Source organism: Agelaius tricolor, unplaced genomic scaffold (genome assembly GCF_023055355.1).
Source record: "Agelaius tricolor isolate 1412-34295 unplaced genomic scaffold, bAgeTri1.0.p SCAF_22, whole genome shotgun sequence".
Classification (NCBI taxonomy): Eukaryota; Metazoa; Chordata; class Aves; order Passeriformes; family Icteridae; genus Agelaius; species Agelaius tricolor.
Window position 1 is genome coordinate 6,476,674 of NW_027269282.1, and position 18,955 is coordinate 6,495,628.

The window sequence follows — 18,955 nt, forward strand, 5'->3', positions numbered from 1 at the left end:
CATGGGAGCACCAGCGGGACAAATCCTGGAGGTGTCACTGACCCTGAGCCACTGCTCTGCCTGGTCCTTGCTCTGCAGCCCCAGCACGATGACATCGGCGTTCGTGGGGATGATCTTCAGCTTATGCTCCTTCTTCCTCACTTGCTTTTCCTTGTGAATGACTGTGCAGCCCAGCAAATTCACATCCAGCTGGGGGTTGTGGTCCTTGGAGCTCTTGTAGCACTGGGGAAGGGAGACAGGAGCAGGTGAGAGGCAGAGGAGGAGCCTTCCTGCTCATGGCAGGAACTCAGCCCCACAGGTGACGCATGAAGTCGTGCAGCCACGTGCATTAAGTGCACTGAACACAGCAAGGTCCTTCAGTTCTAACAGGTCTGCACAGACGGCACACAGGAGATCCCTGATGTGCAGGTACACACACATCTGACTGCATGCACACATGCTCTGAAATACTGACACAGGATCAAGTATGTGGTTAGCCCTCTGGGGTAAGTATCCCTTCTGCTCAACCACCTCAAAACATTTGCCCAAAAAGTATCCCTAGACATTTTGGGGGATTGGGATTTTTGTCACAAATGTGTCCTTGTGCCCCCTTCAGCAATCCCATGCCCACGTTCCTTCTAAAAAAGGAACAAGATCCCCAAATCTCCAAGACATGCATTTGAAGCATCTAGGAGTACTTTGTTTTTTGCCAGCTCATTTAACATGGTCTGAGGTGCCACTTCCTTCCTCAGCTCATAAAACCAGACTGTTTGAGACAGAGAGGAGAGGATCTGCTCACCAGCAGCCTGGTGTCCTTGATAACACACAGCTGCTTTGCCCACTGTCCCAGCCACTTCTTTCTCCACAGGAAGGCACAGATGCGGGCGTCCTTCATCAGCTCAATGGTGGCCTCAGGGGATGGCCACTGATGGGTTGCTGACTTGCCTTTGCTGCTCTCTTCCTCATCATAAGATTCGTAGGAACTACTAACAGCTTCACCATCTTCTACAACAAAAGCAAAGCTCTGTCATTAAGTCCATTTTTAGAATAACTCTGAGTCGAATGCTTCCCTCAGCCATGCTCACACATGCACAAGCTTCCAGTGCAGGGATGTGTCTTTTGAGGCTCTCCTACAGGAGGATAATTAATAGGAAATTACCCTCATAGAGCCTTTTTTCTTTCTAGCCCAATAGGAATCTCATTGCAGTATTTTGTGCCCAATAGCCTCTGTTGGCAAACACTCAAAAGACACTTCTCGGCTGACCACAAATCTGAGAACATTCCCTTAGACATTTCCTGATGTTTGCTGCTTTCCCCCCAAAGATGCTTTTGCTACTTTCCACTTCAAGCCAAACACACACAATTTTTAAGGCAACAACAGCAAGCTACAATCAGCCCTTGTCCTCTAAATGCCAGAAGTAAAAATGGTATTTGCAAGGCCATGCAGCAAGCAATGATCTGTTGTATTTCAGATGTCATTCACTTTCCCTCTCTGGCCTAACAGGTCCCTCTCTCCCTACTCAGCATCTAAGGGACAGCAAGGGGGTTTGAAGTAATACACTGTGGCAGCACCAAAAATTAGTCATAAGTGGCAGATGTGAGGAGCAGTAACAACATTTTTTATGTCCATTCTTAAATTGATTGCTATGTTACTGGGATGAGTTGGAATTTTCAATACTCAGCTCTAGGGCATTGCAGAATTTTGGAGTTTTCAGCTGATCACTGGTACCATGCTCATCAAAAACACTGAAAATGTTCTCCCTGACTGCAGGGGGATTTGCAATGCTCTGCTGGCATTTAGAGCTCTAAGTCACAACATAAGCTCACAGAGCAATATGGTAAGTTTGGGGCAACATTTGTGTAGGGTTTGGCATTCTTGTCCTACCAAACAGCATGGAGGAGTACTGTTAAGTTTCTCTCGCTGGAATTTAATCTAATTTGGATTCTCACCAAATCTTACTATCTACATAAAAATAACATTATCAGATTGGTGCAAATGAAAAGAAGAAAAGCAGCCAGAAAAGAGAAAGAAAAAGGCATTAGGAGCTTCACTGAAGAACGTTTCAGTTTGGTTTATTTGTTCTTTAAATAAAAGGAACTGAGATGCAGTAACAAAGCTACACCTTTACCCCCAGTGAAATTTCACTCTATAACCTCCCTCAAGTGATCAAAACTTCACCAATTAAAAAACACTTTTTAAAAAGCAAATACTCCTTTTGAAAGTCTCTGAATGGAGCACATCTCCAAGCCCTCAATCTATCAAGCTGTCCATCTTTTATGGGAAACCTCAGTGCATTCCCACTATGCAGACCTTGTCCACAGGCAGAAATTCAGATGGAGTAACAGTGCAGGTGTTTCTCACCTACAAACACCAAGGAGCTGAACCTCTGCACTGCTACAGGACCCTTCCACAGGCAGCAGCAAGGATGCCTAAGGGAACCTCATCTTCCAAATTTCCCTCCTTTTCCACGTGGGCCCTCTGGCCTCTTTTGGAAGTCCCTGGTACCCTTACCTAAGCAGCAGGTCTCAGCCTGCCACCTTACTGCTGAGAAGCTCTGGATGCTCTTCTGTGCATCAACCACAACCCCAAGTGTGGTTCCTCATGAGATGAGCTCTTCCCTGCTTGAAGAGCTGCTGGCCTGCTGACACTGCTACAGCCTCATGAAGGAAAGGCATTTACAAGGCTGTGCACCTGGCAAATGGGGACAAGCCTTGCCTGGTGGCTTGTGACAACCCTGTGGTCACTACTAAGGCTCACAGTTCCAAATCATACAGCTCAGGCACCGGTGGCAGCCACAATCCTGGATCTAAAGCCACCTCTGCTTTCCTGTGGGTCTTCCCATGAGCTCCCAGGGAGCTAAATCCATGATGCAGGAAGCTCAGGGCATGATGCAGGGAGCTAAATTCCATGATGCAGGGAGCTCAGACCATCTCATACTGCCACTTTGCCTCAGTGGAGCACCTTCAATCCTTCACCAAACAGCTACTTGTCAATACAGCCAGCATTACCACCCATTATCAGCTCCACACCAGTGACAGAACCGGAATAAAGGCTAGGGAAGTTCTCTTCATTGTCATCCTGAGCTCAGGGAAAGCCACAAAAAATAATGCATTGTGCAAAACATCGAGAGGTGGTTATCCTCCATGCAGGGGTAACAGGCAAATCCAGGGAGATACCTGATCATCTTTGCTAAAACTGAACTTTTGGGGGGTATTTTTGGGTTGGTTTTTTGTTGTTGTTGTTGTTGTTTAAAAAAGGCACTTCAGGTTTGGAAAGCATGCCATACCCATAGTTATTGTGGCATAAATAACGCCCTCAGTAACCTGCAACCCTGGCCTGGGTCCAGCCGCAGCAAGCCTACCAAAAAGACCTGCACAGTCAAAAAGAGAGAGAAAGGGAGACAAAGAGAGAAAGCCACAGATAAGCAAATGCAGAGAACAAGGGCCTCAATCCCCTCGGCCAGTGAGGCTGTCCCATCCCTGCACGCTGACATTTCATAAAGGGACAGCATTTTCAACCCATCCCCTCAAACAAGGCAATTCCCTTTAAGACAGAATCGTCATCATCGTAATTAAGAGCAGCCAGGGCTGATGAGCTGTTTCAGCCAGAACAATGATTGCTCAGTTGGCAGCCACGGGGCTGCTCCTCTCCCGGTTTCACTCCTTATCGCACCCTCCAATTATGCAAAGGCTGCTGATAAGGCTTTAACACATTTTAACCCAAGAGGGAAGGGAGGCAGCAGCCTCTGCTGGAGCTGGAAAATGAAAAGCAGAGGATCCCCAGCGGAGGGGTGGGAGTGCTGCTGATGAAAGATGGACCCCGAAACGCAGCAGACTCGCCCGCTCGCTTGGTTTTAATTAATCCACCCCCGGTTTGCTGCAGTGTCTCACAGTCCCACCTCTGATGGTGCACGAAAGCTCTATCTCCTCAGCCCATCTGGAGGCTTGCTTTGATGTCCTTTCTTGGCAGTGCACCCACTTATTTTAGTCGTGTTCCTATTTTTGTCTGACCTCACTACGCCCATTTGTTTGGGGACACATGGGTGTCTTCCAAGGCTCAAGCTGTAACACTGTCAGAAAGTACCACAGAGGGACTTCTCACAAGAGCTTACAGCTACAGGACAAGGGGAAATGGATCCACACTGAGAGGGTAGGTCTAGCTTGGATTTCAGGAGAAAATCCTTGACTGCAAACATGATGAGGAACGGGCACAGGTTGCTCAGAGGGGCTGTGGATGCCCCAGCCCTGGAAGTGCTCAAGGCAAGGCTGGCTGGAGCTCTGAGCAGCCTGGCCCTGTGAAAGGTGCTCCTGTACATGGCAGGAGGGTTGGAATGAGATGGTTTTCACAGGCCCTTCCAACCCAGGCCGTTCTATGATTCTATGGAAGACCAGCAGCAGCTTCCTGGACTGCCACCCCTCCCTACCCAGCTTGTGGGGAAAACCATGGAGGGCTGGGGGGCACCTGGGGTCAGGCTTTGGCATCTTTGGCCAGGGCAAAGCCAGGCATGTCCAGACTGCCCTTTGGCAACAGCAGTCACACCAAGGTCCCAGATCACCTGCTAGCAGTGAGCACCACTGTGTAGGACAGGTACAAATCCTACTGACTACTGGGATGGGGAGCTTGTGCTTGTTGAAACAAAGGGCAGGACAGGGACCTGCAGGATTGCCCTCATGCTGCAGCCTGATCTCTTGAGGCAAAGCAGGGCACCAGCACCACTGCCCACTCCCCTCTGCACAGCACAGCACACTTCACCTTCTCCTGAGCCCCCACAGCCTCTCCTGCCATGTACCTGCTGCTCCACATCTCTCCCTGCTCCTCATTCTGGCTCATCCCCCCAGGAACCACCTCCAAGGTGAGGTTGCCAAAGAGCACAGAGATTCTCACCATGCTTCCTTCCTTCCTTCCTTCCTCCTCACACAAAGCAGACTTGGTAGCACACCAGGAGGTTTGTGTAGAAGGGATGTGGTGGGGTCTGCAGTGGCTGAGCAATCACAGGATGCAAAGGCCCCACTCTCCTCAGGGGTGAGCAATCACTGGCATCCTCTGCCCCATCTCTGCTGCTTTCTGTCCCCACCTGCAGCTGTGGCAGTGCTCAGGAAAACACAGAGCCTGCTGGTGCCCCAGAGAGCCTCCCAGAGCTGCCTCACTTGGACAGTGCTCCCATCATTTGTGCTTTTCTCTTTTTGCAGCACTCTGATCTCTCATTTCCTTGGGCATCTGACTGACCTAGATTTCGGTGGGTGGTGGGTGTATTTGCATCTCAGAGCAGCAGGTTACCAAGGAAAAGCAGCGGTGGGAGCTGGGTGTGCACTGATCATTCCTGCCAGCCAAGTCTCTGATCTGAGGGTGAGTTCTGGAGCTGCCTGGGTAACACAAGCTGGGTATCCCAGCACATGGATCCATGGCTGTACTCCAGCTAATCCAGAATGTGCCTTTTTATGCCACGGCTCTTAACAATTTATCCACTTTCCCAATGTGCTGCAGAGGGGAGAAAGAAATCTCCTTTATCTCACATTGCAGGCATAGGGATGAGGCTGCAGCACCCTGGGCTGCCCCAGCTGCAGCAGGGCTTCACTCACAGGGCACCACAGCCCTCACCTCAGCCACAGGACCCAAAACCTTTCAGCAAACACAGGGCAGAGCTGGGGGACCTCTCCTCTGCACTGAACAGCACCTTTCACCCTGGCCATGATGAGCCTGAACCTCTTCCCATCTGAGCTGGGCACCATCTTCCTGTTCAAAGCCCAGTACCTCACACTGGGGCTGGAGGGGACCCAGCTTCTCCCAGATGAAGTTGGGAATGTCAGGCAATATTTAAGTTATGCTACTTTCACTAAAGTTTTATCATTCTATACTACTGGATTGTGCCTGAAGTGAATATGAATTATTTGCATAGAAAGAAGGCCCCTGCCCTGGATGACTCAAAGCTCACCCAAACTTCAGAGCCACCCCATGTGCCATCCAACACATCCAATGTGTTTCCCATGACTCTTCAACCCAGCAGCACTCTACTGCTTGTCTCTGTCTGCTGTGCATTGGACATCATAATTCTTCAATTTCTGGTTGCAGGGTGGCTCAATTTCAACAAAAAGGTTGAAGCTTTTTAGTTTTTAGGTAGGCTATGAGCCCTCTCTGTTCTGCTGTCACTATGTGCCCTATTAAAGTTTGTCCCCATGTTTCTTATCAGCTCCCTTATCAGCTCTTGCCCCCAGAGACTTCTCTTCTCCAGACTGAACAACCACAGCTCTCAGAGCCTTTCCTCACAGGAGAGCTGTTCCTTCTCTCTGGCAATTTTGGTGGCCCTCCCCTGGATCCACTCTAACAGGTCCATGTCCTTCCTGTGCTGTAGAAAATTCATCTCATTTGTTCCCCTGCATATTGTGAGAGGCAGTTTCTGATTTTCCACTGATTGTTCAGGAAGGTGTGAGTGCTTCCAGGCAGACTGGATCACTTAGGTGTGACTAACTCAAATTTTCAAATAAACCCTGAGGCTGGTTTATTGAATTACATTCCAGTGGATTCCATTCACTGGCTTTGGCAAAGCAGAGGTAGAAACATTTTATAAGGTGTTAATTTCAGATTAACAGATCCAACAGCCAAGGCTTTAGATCCAAATCTGTCACCCTTAACCCTCACTCCTTTGCTTGCCTTGACTCTTGCCACTCAGCTGTGCCCATGCCACACACTCTGCTGCAGCCAAGGCTGATGAGCAGAGACCTGCTCCTAGAGAGGGGTGATAGGATCTGTCTCATGTGGGTTTAAATGGATTAGAAAGCCATGACAAGATCAGCTCTGCTATCAGATCACAGGAAGGCAATCTCAGTGAAGGGTGTCCAACAAAAGGATGCCAGAACGCAGTGCAAAAAGTGAGAATGTGGGAGCTCAGCATGCAGCAGCCTCCTCCCAGAGGGTGGGGAGCCCACAGGGGACAGGCAAGGGTGGCCCTGCTCCGGGATGTGGCTGGGGTGCTGTCCCAGGCACTGAGGGTGTGTGCAAGGGAACCCACAGGCTCTGCCCTCACACCAAGTGTGGCTCTCTAATCAAGCTTACAGATGGCTAAACTGCCACAAGAGACAGAGCTGAATAAAGAGCCAATTATAAAAATGGTTATCACTCCTACCAGAGCAGCAGAGCCATGGATTTTGAGCCCCAAGGGGACAATTAGAGCGCTAGGACACGAATGCAAGCCACCACAGCTTCACCACTCAATCCTGAATAGAAACTTGTGTTTGGCTGCAGCCTATCTGCCAGAAAACCACCAAAACAAAGAGGACCCACAACGGTTTCTAACATTTTACACTGACAATATATGAAACTTGTGTTTGGCTGCAGCCTATCTGCCAGAAAACCACCAAAACAAAGAGGACCCACAATGGTTTCTAACATTTTACACTGACAATATATTGACCCAAACATATTACTAACTTCTAAAGGAAAGTTCAAAATTGGAGCAATTCAGTAGTCTTTGCTTTCCAGCTAGCATTAGGTCTGTAATATCAAGTGTGATGAGCAGCAGAAAAAGAAATTTGTCCCAAAAGCTGTACGAACTATCAGTGCTTTCATTTACTGATTTTCATAAATCTCAAGTCCTCCATCTCCCACACAAACCCCCTCCCAAGGGTTAGCTGGGATATACCATTTACAGAGATGTCATAGGGCTCAGCCTCTTCGTAATATCCCTCTGGGGATTCAATCTTGGGGACTGCTGGTTGTTTTGTTTCAAGAATCTGCAGAAAAAACACATAAAATAAACATGATTTAAAGTAAAAACACATCCACCAAAACAATGGGATGTCCTTTCCCCCTTTTTTTAGCACTCAAGTGCATCCCAGTGGATGAAATCTGTTAGATGTGGTAGAGTTAGCTCAAATATAAATTGAAATTACTGTATAATTGCATCATAAATGTTATTTTCTTTTATGTTGCTTAGGAAGATCAACTCATAGTTGATCAATTGCAACCATCAGCCTTACCCTGAACTGAGCAGTTCTGCCTACAGCACTGACCCCCCCTAAGCTGCCCATGGTACCTGGGGATGGTCCTCTGTGCCATGGGTTATATAAGATCTGGGTTATCTTATCAGGGAACCAGAAGTGAGGACAATTGGTGCAACCCTGGCTTTACACTGGAAACACAACCTGAGCAGCTCTGGTTGTGTCTCAAAGTCCCTGCCTGATAGAAACTAACAACAAAAAATCTCTGCCTTAGGAACTATATTGGGAATCTTTAATTGTGCTCTTAACAAAAAGTGAAGGAAATGGATAAACAACACCAATGGAAAATAAGCCTTTGAAAAGAGTCCAAGTGCTGGAAAATCCCTGTGGCGCCTGCCAAACCCCTCCCTAAGCACAAGCAAGGGCTGGCAGAAAAAACATGCCTTGATCCTTTAGAAATATCAATACATGAGGGGAAAAAAGTGAAGAAACAAACTTTTTACTTTTCACGTGATTCACAGAGATGTTGGACATGAGAGAGCAGAGCAGCAGCATGAACAGATCGGAGCACAGAGCTTATGTTCTTCCCAAATGCCTGGCATCCCATCTCCCACCCTGACCTGACAGCAGCACTCCCTGCTCCCAGTGAGGTGTAACCACCCTCAGTGAGCTGACAACAGGATGCTCTGTCCTGCCAGGCTTCAGCTGCCCTGGCTGAGGCTGTGCAAACCCTGCCAGGATGGAAGCCCAGGGTTGAAGCCCCACTCCCCCCAGGAGGAGGGGCAGGTCTCTCAGCAGAGAGAGCAGTGTTGAAGGTCACAAATCATGAATTCTGCCAGCCCACAATTGCCCCCTGGGGAAGAGGGGCCAGCTGTGCACCAGCATTGCAGGACCAGCCCGTTTGCAGGTCATGCCAACATCATCAAATGCAGGTGCAAAGCTGCCCATCCTGCCCTGGCTGTTTCCACCAGCAGCTACTGGTGCTGAGCAGCAGAAAGGAGGCTTTGAAGGAAGAGATTTTCTGGCCAACAGCTGCCCACAAAGGGAGTGAGCAACCCTGGCCACAGCAAAGTCACACGTCTGCTCCCACTTGGACGAGCTGCCTGTGGCTCTGCCAACCTCCCAAATTTCCCCAGTGTTCAAATTCCTCATGTGGGTTTGCCAGATGCTGTGAGCAGCCTGGACTTTCCTTCCAGAGGCACGTAGAACACTGCTGGAAAACACTTGCCCTCCAAACACTTAAAAGGTTTAGGAACTTCTTGTCCTAATGTGTTGCATTAAAGAAACAAAAACAAACCCAGTCACTCCAGGGCTTTACCTAATCCCTTCCCTGGCGAGGAAATGTGTCTGTAATTGCCATCTGTGGTGGCCTCCTGTGTGTAGCCAGCTCACTTTGGGCTGTGACCATAAAGAAATTACCTACACAAAGAAATGCTGTGGGTTTTTTTAACACCATCCCACAACTGTCAGGGAAGGGGCTGCTCTGTTTGGTTTCCTACAGGGTGCACCTTGGTTAACCAGAAGGTATTTGTTTTGTCTCCTCTTTCCCTAGGGGTGTGGTTTACTCTCTAACTTCAGTCAAAGGTTATAAATTGTGTTATTTACCCACGCTGGCCCTTGCAGAACATTTGCCTGTTGCATTATGGCACAATGAGCATGCAAATATCACCACCCTGGGTGTTTGCATCCCTACCACAGGACCTTCCCTGTGGATGGCAGGAACAGGCAGAGCTGCAGCACAGGAGAGGTCACCAAGGCCTGCAGAACTCATGGTTTAAAGGTTGTTTTGGGGCAAATCCAAAGGAATCAGTGGGATCCAGGTGGGCCACCCCTGCTGGGTTGCCCAGTGGCTGCCAGGGACAATTGGCTGTGCAGAGCTTTATCACCATATTTCTTCCATGCCTCAAGAGGCAAGTGTAGAGCAACACCACAGGATGCCTGAGTGCCACCAAACCACAGAAAAATCTGCAGAGCAAAACCAGATCTAATCTGAATTCCTCTCCTAACCTCAGTTTCTGTGCAAGGAGTTGTGTTCCACCCTCCGCTGCCCAGCTGGCTGTGGCTCCTGCCTGCCCTGGGAGCTGCAAATGCAGACAGGGAAGATCCATTTCCCCCTAACAGCAATTTCCACTCATTAAAGCTCTCCCCAGCCCTGTTCCCTGAAGGACACTCAGATATCTTTACTGCCAAAGCTCACTGACACTCAGATGCTCACATGAGGAGGCTCCTGACTGCTGCATCCAAGGGAGGTTAACTCCAGTGCCAAGCAGCTGGGAGAAGGAAATTCCTAGCACAGGTCTGGGAGAGGACAGGTGCCCTTCTCAGCTGAAATCTGAGACTATTTTTTTTTTAATTCCCTCATTTTTTGAGGGAATTTTTTAATTCCCTCATTTAACTTCCTGCTTGCCCAGTCAGAAAGCTGGGCTGCACCAAGCTCAAGAGAAATGCCTTGGGGACACCTTGCTGCTGCTTCCCCACTGGTGCCTTCATTCCACCTCCTGCCCACCATGAAATACAAGAGCTAAACAGAGGTTCCTGCTCTGGCCACTGCTCCCAGGCACCCCAGCTCCAGCCCTCTGCAAGGGCAGAGCCCTCTGGGGCTGGAGCAGCTCCCAGCAGGCATCCTAGGGTTTGTCAGCTGCACCCCATCCTAGCCCCTGTTTTCCCAGCTCCTCCAGCTGAGCCACACAGATCCCTGGGCAAAAGTCCTGGGGCCTCACCCTGCATCCTCCTTCCTGGGCAAAGAACAGATCCTCCTTCATGGCTGATGGATGCACCACCCCATCCTCCTCATGCCTCCTCCTCCTCCTCCCCATGCCTGCTCCCTGCCCTCCTTCCCTTTCACACCCTGACATCCCAGCTAAAGCAATTCCCACATTGCACCAACTACTGAACAGCAGCATCAGGGGCTCGAGCATGACCTGTGTTGGGACAGCTGGGCTGGCTCCTGGCACAGAGACAATGGGGTTTAACTGAGTTAGAGCTGCCCTACAGAGAAACCCCAGAGCCAGCAGCTCCTCCTCACAGAGCTGTGGGCTGCACACCCACAGCAGCCCCAGCACCCAGTGCAGGCAGCACCAGGTGCTCCAGCTGGGAGCAAACCTGTGGCAATGGCCAAGCTGAGGAAGGCTCTGGCAGCAAGGGAGGTGCTGGTACTGCCCTACCCTGCAGCTGAGGGGTGCCTGGCTTTTCTAAGGCACAGCTGATTTACAACCCAGGAGAGATTTCCAAAGCAGCAGCTGAGAGTCATCACCACCTCTGCTTCTTTGAAAACCTCTCTTCTCCTTCCTTGAGCCCATGCAATGGGTTATGTGGGTCTCCCTGGCAGGGAGCACAGCCCCATTTGCACTCATGGGGAGCTCCCACAGCTGCCTGATCCACCTGAGCACAAGATTTGGGTACCACAGGGGTTCCTGGGTGTCCAGCCAGCCCAGGAGCTGCACCAACCACACACTGGCCCACAGTCTTTGTAAACATGAAACACGCAGCTGGAAATGCCTGGTTCAATGTTTTGTTGTTATTTTTAAAATAAAGCTCACCAGGACTCTTTGCCTCACCATCATACACAGGCAGAGGTGTTTCCACCCAGCTGTTCTGCACAGGACCTGACAACAGCAAAGCCTCAAGGGGCTCAGAGCCCCAGGCTGAGGCAGGGAAAAGCAAAGGGTGTGAGGTATTTACCTTTGGAGGGGGGAGGTCTGGCAGGCTCTTCTGAGGAGGTGACAAATGCAGTCCTGAGTCTCCATTGGTCAGGGAGTTCTTCTGATCCAGCACTGCAAGGCAGAAACAATGGCACAGGTGGCATGTGGCCTCTCCCAGCAGAGCACTCGCTGCCCTGGGCTGTGCTGAGCAGCAGGATGCTATTCCAGTGGGGAGCACAGTGACAATGGCAGGCAGGGCTGCAGGGCCACCGTGGCATTGCAGGCCACAGCCAGGAATGTGGCACTGGGAGACCCAGCTGACCTCTGGTTTTAGGGCATCTTTTTCCTTCTGGAGGGAAAACTGGGAAGGCCAGGCCCACTGCTGACACTTTGGAGGGTCTGGAGAAGTAGAATGGGCAGGCACCACACAGTGCCTGGAGGCCCAGGGCAGTTTAGTCCATGCCAGCTCTGATCCCTGCAAGCAGACAGGTCAGTGACTGTCTGCTCCTCTGCCACCTTTCCCAAAAAATGGGTCCAGCACCACCCTGCTCCCAGGGCAAACTGCAAAGGTGGCTGCTCAGCTAAGTGCACAGTGGCTTCTGTGATCACTGCTCAAGGGAGGGCTGCTCTTGAAGCAGCTCAGGCCAAAGATGTGGCATGTGGCAGCAGAACTGCTCCAGGTGATCCCTGTCTGCCTCTGGAAAGTCCCTTTTTCCGAGCAGCTGGGTGCAGAGTGATTCAGTATCTGAAGGGTACATTGAAGGCTCAGAAAACTTGAGTTCAGTCCCCTTCTCCTACCACAGAACTCCTGGGTGGCCTCAGTGAGTGCCCAAATCCCATGACCTCTGAGATAGTGCAGTGATGGATGCACCCCCTCCTTCTCCAGCCACACAGGCCAGCATCACAAATCACAGACTGTTCCCTTACTGGGCTGGGAGGGCAGGACTATTTTTCCCTAGACAAGCATTAACATTTTGCAGGTGTCCTCTGATAAAGATGCCTCTCTAAAAGCTGCAGCTTGAAGAGGACTTAGAAGAAGGAAGGAAAAAGAAAAACCATCCAAAATCCTGCTGAAATTCACATCTGTACTAGCTGTTACTTATCTGTACTCTCTGTTCCTTGTAAAAGTGAATGCCACCTGGCATTTGGGATAAGAGGATCACTGTGGCCACACGAGGAGCCCTTCACACCACTCCCACCTCCCAAACTCCTGCCCCTTTGTGCTGACTTTGAGGAGGAGATGGCATTTGGCTCACTGAAAGGCCCTGTGCACTTGGGTAGAGACTTGCTGCATTTCTAGAGTAAATGGGATCCATAAATGATGGTCCCTTCATCATCCAGTGCAGGGAATTCAATTACTGGGCCCCAGGAAGGCATCTCAAAAGCTGTGTTTGTTCTGCTTATTAAGCAGAACAGAAATCTACTGGATTGCAAGTAGAAATGAGGAGGAGGGAAATACATTTTTGTGCAGAAATTGCATATTTTAAAATTTGGAGGGGTGACTTTTGGAGGTGATGGACTTTGGAAAGCATTTCACCCTGTGCTGCTGAAGCTCTGCAGAGCATGAGAGGTTCCTGTCAGCTCAGGCACAGAAGTGTGTCCCCAGTCCCACTACAGGCATGGAATTGCAGTGGATAAAAGGGACAGAGGGAGTTGTGCCATCACTGGAAGATCAATATTAGACCAGTGGGCACTTGGGCCCCCTCCATCCACTCAAGCTGAGCCTGCAGGCACCTCTCCATCCAGGCACAGAGGCAGGACCAGGGCTCTGCACCCAGCTGCAGCTGTGGCTAAGACCCCACACCTGTGTCTCACTGACCTCAGCATTCCCAAATAGCTCAGTAGTTTTACTTGGAATAGGGAAGTTGTTGAAAACAGAAAGAGAGAGATGCCAGGTCCCACAGGGAGTGACTGAGTGGGCAGAGTCATGGCCTTGACAGGGAAAAGTCTGAAACAAAAGAACCACCTCTAAAAATAAACAGCCTGAAATTTTCCCTGTGTTTGAGCATGGTGGATCAGTGCAAGCTTTGCTTTATCCACCCAAATGAGAACTTATATAAAGAGATGTTTCTGTGGCTGCTCAGCTGCTGGGAGCTGTGATCCCAATTTAGAGCATTACAGCATCACCCTGTCTGGAGCTCACACTGGGGCTGCACGTGTCAGCTGGGAGCACATCCTGTCTTCAGAGGCATTTGAAGTTGGCCCAAGTTTGGCTGCAGGTAGTTTAAAGAACAAATCAAACCAAATAAACAACAAAAAAAACCCCAAAACACCACAAAGAAACAAAACCAAAACAAACAACTGTGGAAGTGAGACAATCCCAGCTATTGCAGGACCAGCACATCAGCAGCAGGCTGCACTGATGAGTCCTTGTCTCATCCCTCTGCACTGGAAACTCTGGGGTAGGATCAGCCCCTGACTAGGTGTGCATTTAAAAATGTGTGTCACTAATTCTCTCCCTCCATGCAACTACCAGCAACCTCTTTCATGGTGAACTTCAAAGAGAAAGAACATTTTTAGACAATTATGTTCTTTGCCGTGTTACAAACCCAAAACTTGGGAAAACTAAATTGGGAAAGAGTATTTCACCAAGGTTTGATTTCTCAGCCTTTACCTCTGCAGAGCTCCCACATCCCTGGGAGATGAAGGAGCTCTGTCCCTGCAGATGGTGAGGGCTGAGCCCAAACTCACCTCACAAGGCTGTGACTGCACAGACCTTCTGGGCCAGGGCAGAGCAGCACAGCAAACCAGAAATACACTTTCAAGGTCTCAAAGATGCAAAAAGTGGCTTGTTTTGTGGCCAAAGAAAGCACGAAGGCTTCCTTGAATATTTCAGGCACTGGAGCTTCAAGCCTTAGAAGGCAACATTTTTGTCCCAAAATAAAGACCTCCAAAGTGCTACTTCCAGGAATAACCTCACAGTGTTGGCAAGGACCACTATTTCCAAGGGAATGTTATGAAAATGGCCCTTCCACAACCAGCAGCTGCTTCAGCCCTCAGAGCTGCCAGGGCAAGGCTGTAACCTTGTGTGCCTTCATCATCCCCTGAGACACGATGAAACCATCAATCTTCAGCTCCCTACCTTGGTCTTGTTTCTCTTGGTCACCCTGCTGTTTATGGACTGTCACTTTGTTCATATAAATATACTCCTCATCGCCACCTGCAAAACAAAGGGAAAAGTGAACTCTTTACCCACATGCTGCTTTCATACTGCTAAGTTTTTCCACAAAGGCAGATGTAAAAAGTGTCTCTGCTGAGCACATTTGGTTGAGGCAACGTGCAGGAAAAACCCCAAGCAATAATAAAAAGCAGAAAAATTAAGTGCTTTATGGTCAGGAAATTCCGTTAAGTTAAAATTTCTACTTAAACATTAACTTGGCCAAACAGTACATCCTGTGTATCTTACAAAGTGGATTAAATAAACTTAAGGTTTAATAAAGAAAACAGAAAGGATCGGGAATCTTGAGAATCCTTTGCTTGTAAAGCTGGACACATAACTATAGTAATTTTACATAAACAATTAGAGGTCACCGCAAAAATAAACTCAGTTTCATTTTCTCCTTCTAATTTTCATGTCTCCCCTTCCCACCAGCTGCCAGGAAAATGTTGCTTCAGGCCCCCAGAGCAATTCCCATGACAGCCCAGCACCCCATCCTTGGTTTTCCTCATCTGTACCACTGGACTTGGTGTAGACTTTCAGAAGGTCAGAGAGGAAGCTCTTCTTCACCACAGCAGTGCTGCTCAAGTTCTCCTTGTCCAGTATCCTCAGAAAATCTTCAAGTTCTGTGAGCAGCTGCTCGAGAGCTACAACAGAAACAGAGACAACTGTTGGCCAAGCAGCTGGCTGGTGTGTCAAAAGAGGACATATGTTAATTCTATGATTTCCAGAATCCTTTGCTTTTTCTGCCCAGGAATAGTTCATATTTAATTTTCCAGCTTGAACTCTGCCTCTAGCTTTGGAAAGAAAGTGAATCTTAAACCAAAAAATCTCCAGCTTCCCTTAGTCTGTTCACATATCAGTGAAATCCCATGTAAATACCTGTTCTCCTTCCATTAGAACTTCTTGCTCAAGTAAAGACAACCTGAAGAGATTTTGATCATGGGGGCTGAGATTACACGAAGGCAGCTTGCAAGGTCTTGATCCATGCACCTTGAGTCCTGGCAAATATCATTCAAACCTCAGTTGGCTTGGGACCTACCAAAAATCCTGATTTTTGCTTCTTTCTAAGCCTCCTCCTTATGTGGGGGAGATGGGGCCCTGGCAGTCTGGTGTAGCAGGAGGTGTCCTTTCCCATGGCAAGGAAGCTGGAACTAGATGATCTCTAAGGTCCCCTCCAGCACAAACCACTCAACAATTTTATGTTTCATTCCACCATTATTTCTCTGTCTGCATTAATTGGAAAATGTCTGTGTGTGTGTTCCAAAAAGAAACGGAAAGAAAATCCCCACCTCCTCACATCCATAAATCACATTGCAGTAACTTCCCAAGCCACCTTGCTTGGGCAGGGACCACAGACCCACTGTATCACGTGAAGCTGAGGACACAAGACTCAGCAGCATCTCTCAGAGCCTCAGGGAGCCCTGCTGCACCCAAGGCACCCCTGCACACCCAGAGCAAGGAGCTGGGACAGGCACTGCCCAGCTGAGCCAGCCTAATGGGTTTGTTTTCCTCCTGAGGAGGTGCTGCACAGCCCTGCCACTAACAAATCATTGCTCTGACAGGGCTCACGCTGCAGCAACAGACTCTTAATTGCTTGCTTTTGTTCACACCAGAGTTCATCGTGGGCTAATTAGCAGCAGGGGCAGGAGGAGGAAATAACAGAGCATTATTATGTGGAGGGAGGGACAGCGTGTGGGAAAAACATCCCAAACCCGGCTGGGACTGCTCCTCCCCTCTGGAGGCGCCCCTGCTGCCCCTCTCCATGGCTCCCTGGTGCTGAGGAGCTGCAGGGATGGGCAGTGAAGCTTGGCTTGGCCACCACCACCCTGCAGTGACCCCTGAGCACTCCACAGGGAGCTGTGGGATAGCTGGAGTGGGGAAATGCTCCCTTCCCTGTGCTCACAGCATCCCCACACTGCTGATCCCATGGAACCCCTGTGAGTGACAGCTCACTCCCTAGGAAAGTGTTAATTAACACTTTGGATTCATAACACAAAGCATCTGAGCAGTTCTAGTTAAAGAGCTACCACATTCAAGGTCACTGTTTTAAAGGCAGGAGAAAGCCATCACCTTCCTACTCATCCATCTTTAGCCACCAGGCAACCTTCCTAAAGTTTGGTTCCTAAAGGTCTTCTAACTAAATGCATGTTAGAAGATTGATAAATAAATTACACTGTAAAGGTTTATGTTGCTGGCCATTAATTGAAACAACTTGCTACTGCTCTCAAACTGAATTAATCTTCACCAGACTGACTGTAAGACAGCCTAATGACTCCAGAGCAGTCAATAACAGCTCCAGAGCAACCAACCAACTTGTAGTTATTCACACTTCACTCTATACCCTCTACACCAAATTAATTCTCTTCTGGTCTGATTTAGGCCACCTGGGAATGGAAAACACCTGCATCATGCTGTGCTAACTTAAAGGTTAACTTTGCTAGCTTCTGTTTTGCCCAGAGAAAACAAGAATCACCTCAAGAAACAGAAGCTTTTATTTTTCCCCATAAGCTGTGAGGAAACAGGTAGCATTTGCTGCTAACACTGCTGGATGCCAACAAGCAAGGAATGGTGTCAAACCTACTCACAACTGGCTTCTCTAAAGCTTCAGGGACCCTGCTTCTTCCAAGTTTGAGGAAACTGCCCATGGTAAATCACAGCCTTGCTAAACTCATCTGCTTCAGTGGCCCCCTTCAGGAAATTCAGACTGAGGTCAGGTCCTGCTGGTCAGGCCAGCTGCACAGCACATTGATGTGGCAGGGATGATACCAGAAACCACAGCACAAGGACACCTAACCTTAATCTGAAGCTTCAGAAGCAGCTGCCCATGTGGATGTCACAACAGTGGGTTTGCAGGGAAGAGGGTACAATTCCCATTCCCTCCTCCACCCCCAGACTGCAGAAAATGAGTTTATTCTTCTCCCAGGCATCCACAGCTAGCACACACACAGGGCTGAGCCCTGATGAATAGCAGAGCCCATACAGTAGGTTACATTTTCCAGCCCACCAAAGCTGAACTCAGGCTTCCAGTGACTCAAAGCAGCTCATTTAGGATGTGATCCTGGGGCCACAGAGGTCAGTGGAAAGACTCTGTCAGACCTCAATGGATTCAGACTTCAGGGACTCAAGAGAGGTTAATTCTGTCGTCTGCTTCTATGCAAGTATCTCCCTCACCTCAGCTGGACATTCCCAATCCAAACCTGATACCTGCAAAAAAAACCCAAAACCTTCCACTGACCATTCATTCTCTCCTACCAGAGGGAGAACAAGCTTATACTTATCAGAGACTGATGTGTGTGAGAAGTAAAATGAATTAATACTAATAGGGTCTGTAAGATCCTCTGTGCAAGCCCCTATCACAGCAGGTCCCAGCAGTAGAAACAATTGAGAACCCTTGTACATTAAAGCATCTCAGGATTCTGAGTGCTGGAAGTCACTGCTTGATCTCAGCTGAAGACCAATCATGCTGTGCTGGTGATGTATGGATGAACCACACTCATGGCAAAACCAGGCTGGTGGCTTTTCCAAGAGCCTGAAACAAATGGTTCTCCCTCCGAGCTGCATGGTTTTGCTCTCCTTATCTTAGCAGTTTAGAAATGAGAGCACATAAAGAGATGATTTCTGCTCTGCGGGGCAATAGTTACAGATCCAAGGAACATATTTCCAAAATGGTATGGCTGTGAGCAGCAGGATGAGAGATCAGAAGTAGACAGAAGCCTAAGTCATAAGGCAGAGGAATTCTCAGATGCTTTTCTGTAACTTTTTCCATTGCTGTATTGCTCTTCTCAACTCTCATAGCACTTCTTTGTGACTTCAGCAATATTTCTGGCACCACCTCAAACAAAGAGCTTCACAGATCTTACAAAAATTCAGCCCCCTTCACAGAAAACAGGGATTATCTCTAAGGTTTAGATTGTCAGAAAAATGAAGAGGCTTGGCCAAGGTCACTGTGAGTACCTGCACTGAATCCAGTCCCCTCAAGCACCAGGATATGACCTGCTCCAGTTCCCTTAAAGTATGGCCACACACCTGGGGTGCCATCAGAAATGACAGCACAGCTCATGCCGTGTTCTTCTCCATGGCAAAAAGACATCAGCAACTGGATAAAACCCACAGCAATTTCTCAACACATGATGGAGAGAAGCACAGAAGCATCACAGTCAATGGGAAACTTGAGTGATTTGCATCTGCAGTGAGTGGATGATCATCACTGAAAGGATGGTACTTTGAAATACATAGAAAT

General features: G+C 48.8%; 1 protein-coding gene across 5 annotated transcripts in view; it reads right to left on the minus strand.

Moving 5' to 3' along the window:
- Window positions 1-18,955, minus strand: part of AFAP1L2 (actin filament associated protein 1 like 2) — a 66,773-nt gene that overhangs the window by 11,142 nt on the left and 36,676 nt on the right. For 2 of the 5 annotated variants that reach the window (XM_071446171.1, XM_071446169.1), the window contains exons 2-8: window positions 15,231-15,359; window positions 14,638-14,715; window positions 11,596-11,687; window positions 7,617-7,707; window positions 3,267-3,350; window positions 779-984; window positions 43-222 (exon numbers count right to left, since the gene is read on the minus strand). In XM_071446171.1, coding sequence (XP_071302272.1) covers window positions 43-222; window positions 779-984; window positions 3,267-3,350; window positions 7,617-7,707; window positions 11,596-11,687; window positions 14,638-14,715; window positions 15,231-15,359 — 860 coding nt within the window. The remainder of the gene's footprint in view (window positions 1-42; window positions 223-778; window positions 985-3,266; window positions 3,351-7,616; window positions 7,708-11,595; window positions 11,688-14,637; window positions 14,716-15,230; window positions 15,360-18,955) is intronic. The other 3 variants (XM_071446170.1, XM_071446173.1, XM_071446172.1) reach the window with 3 other exon arrangements.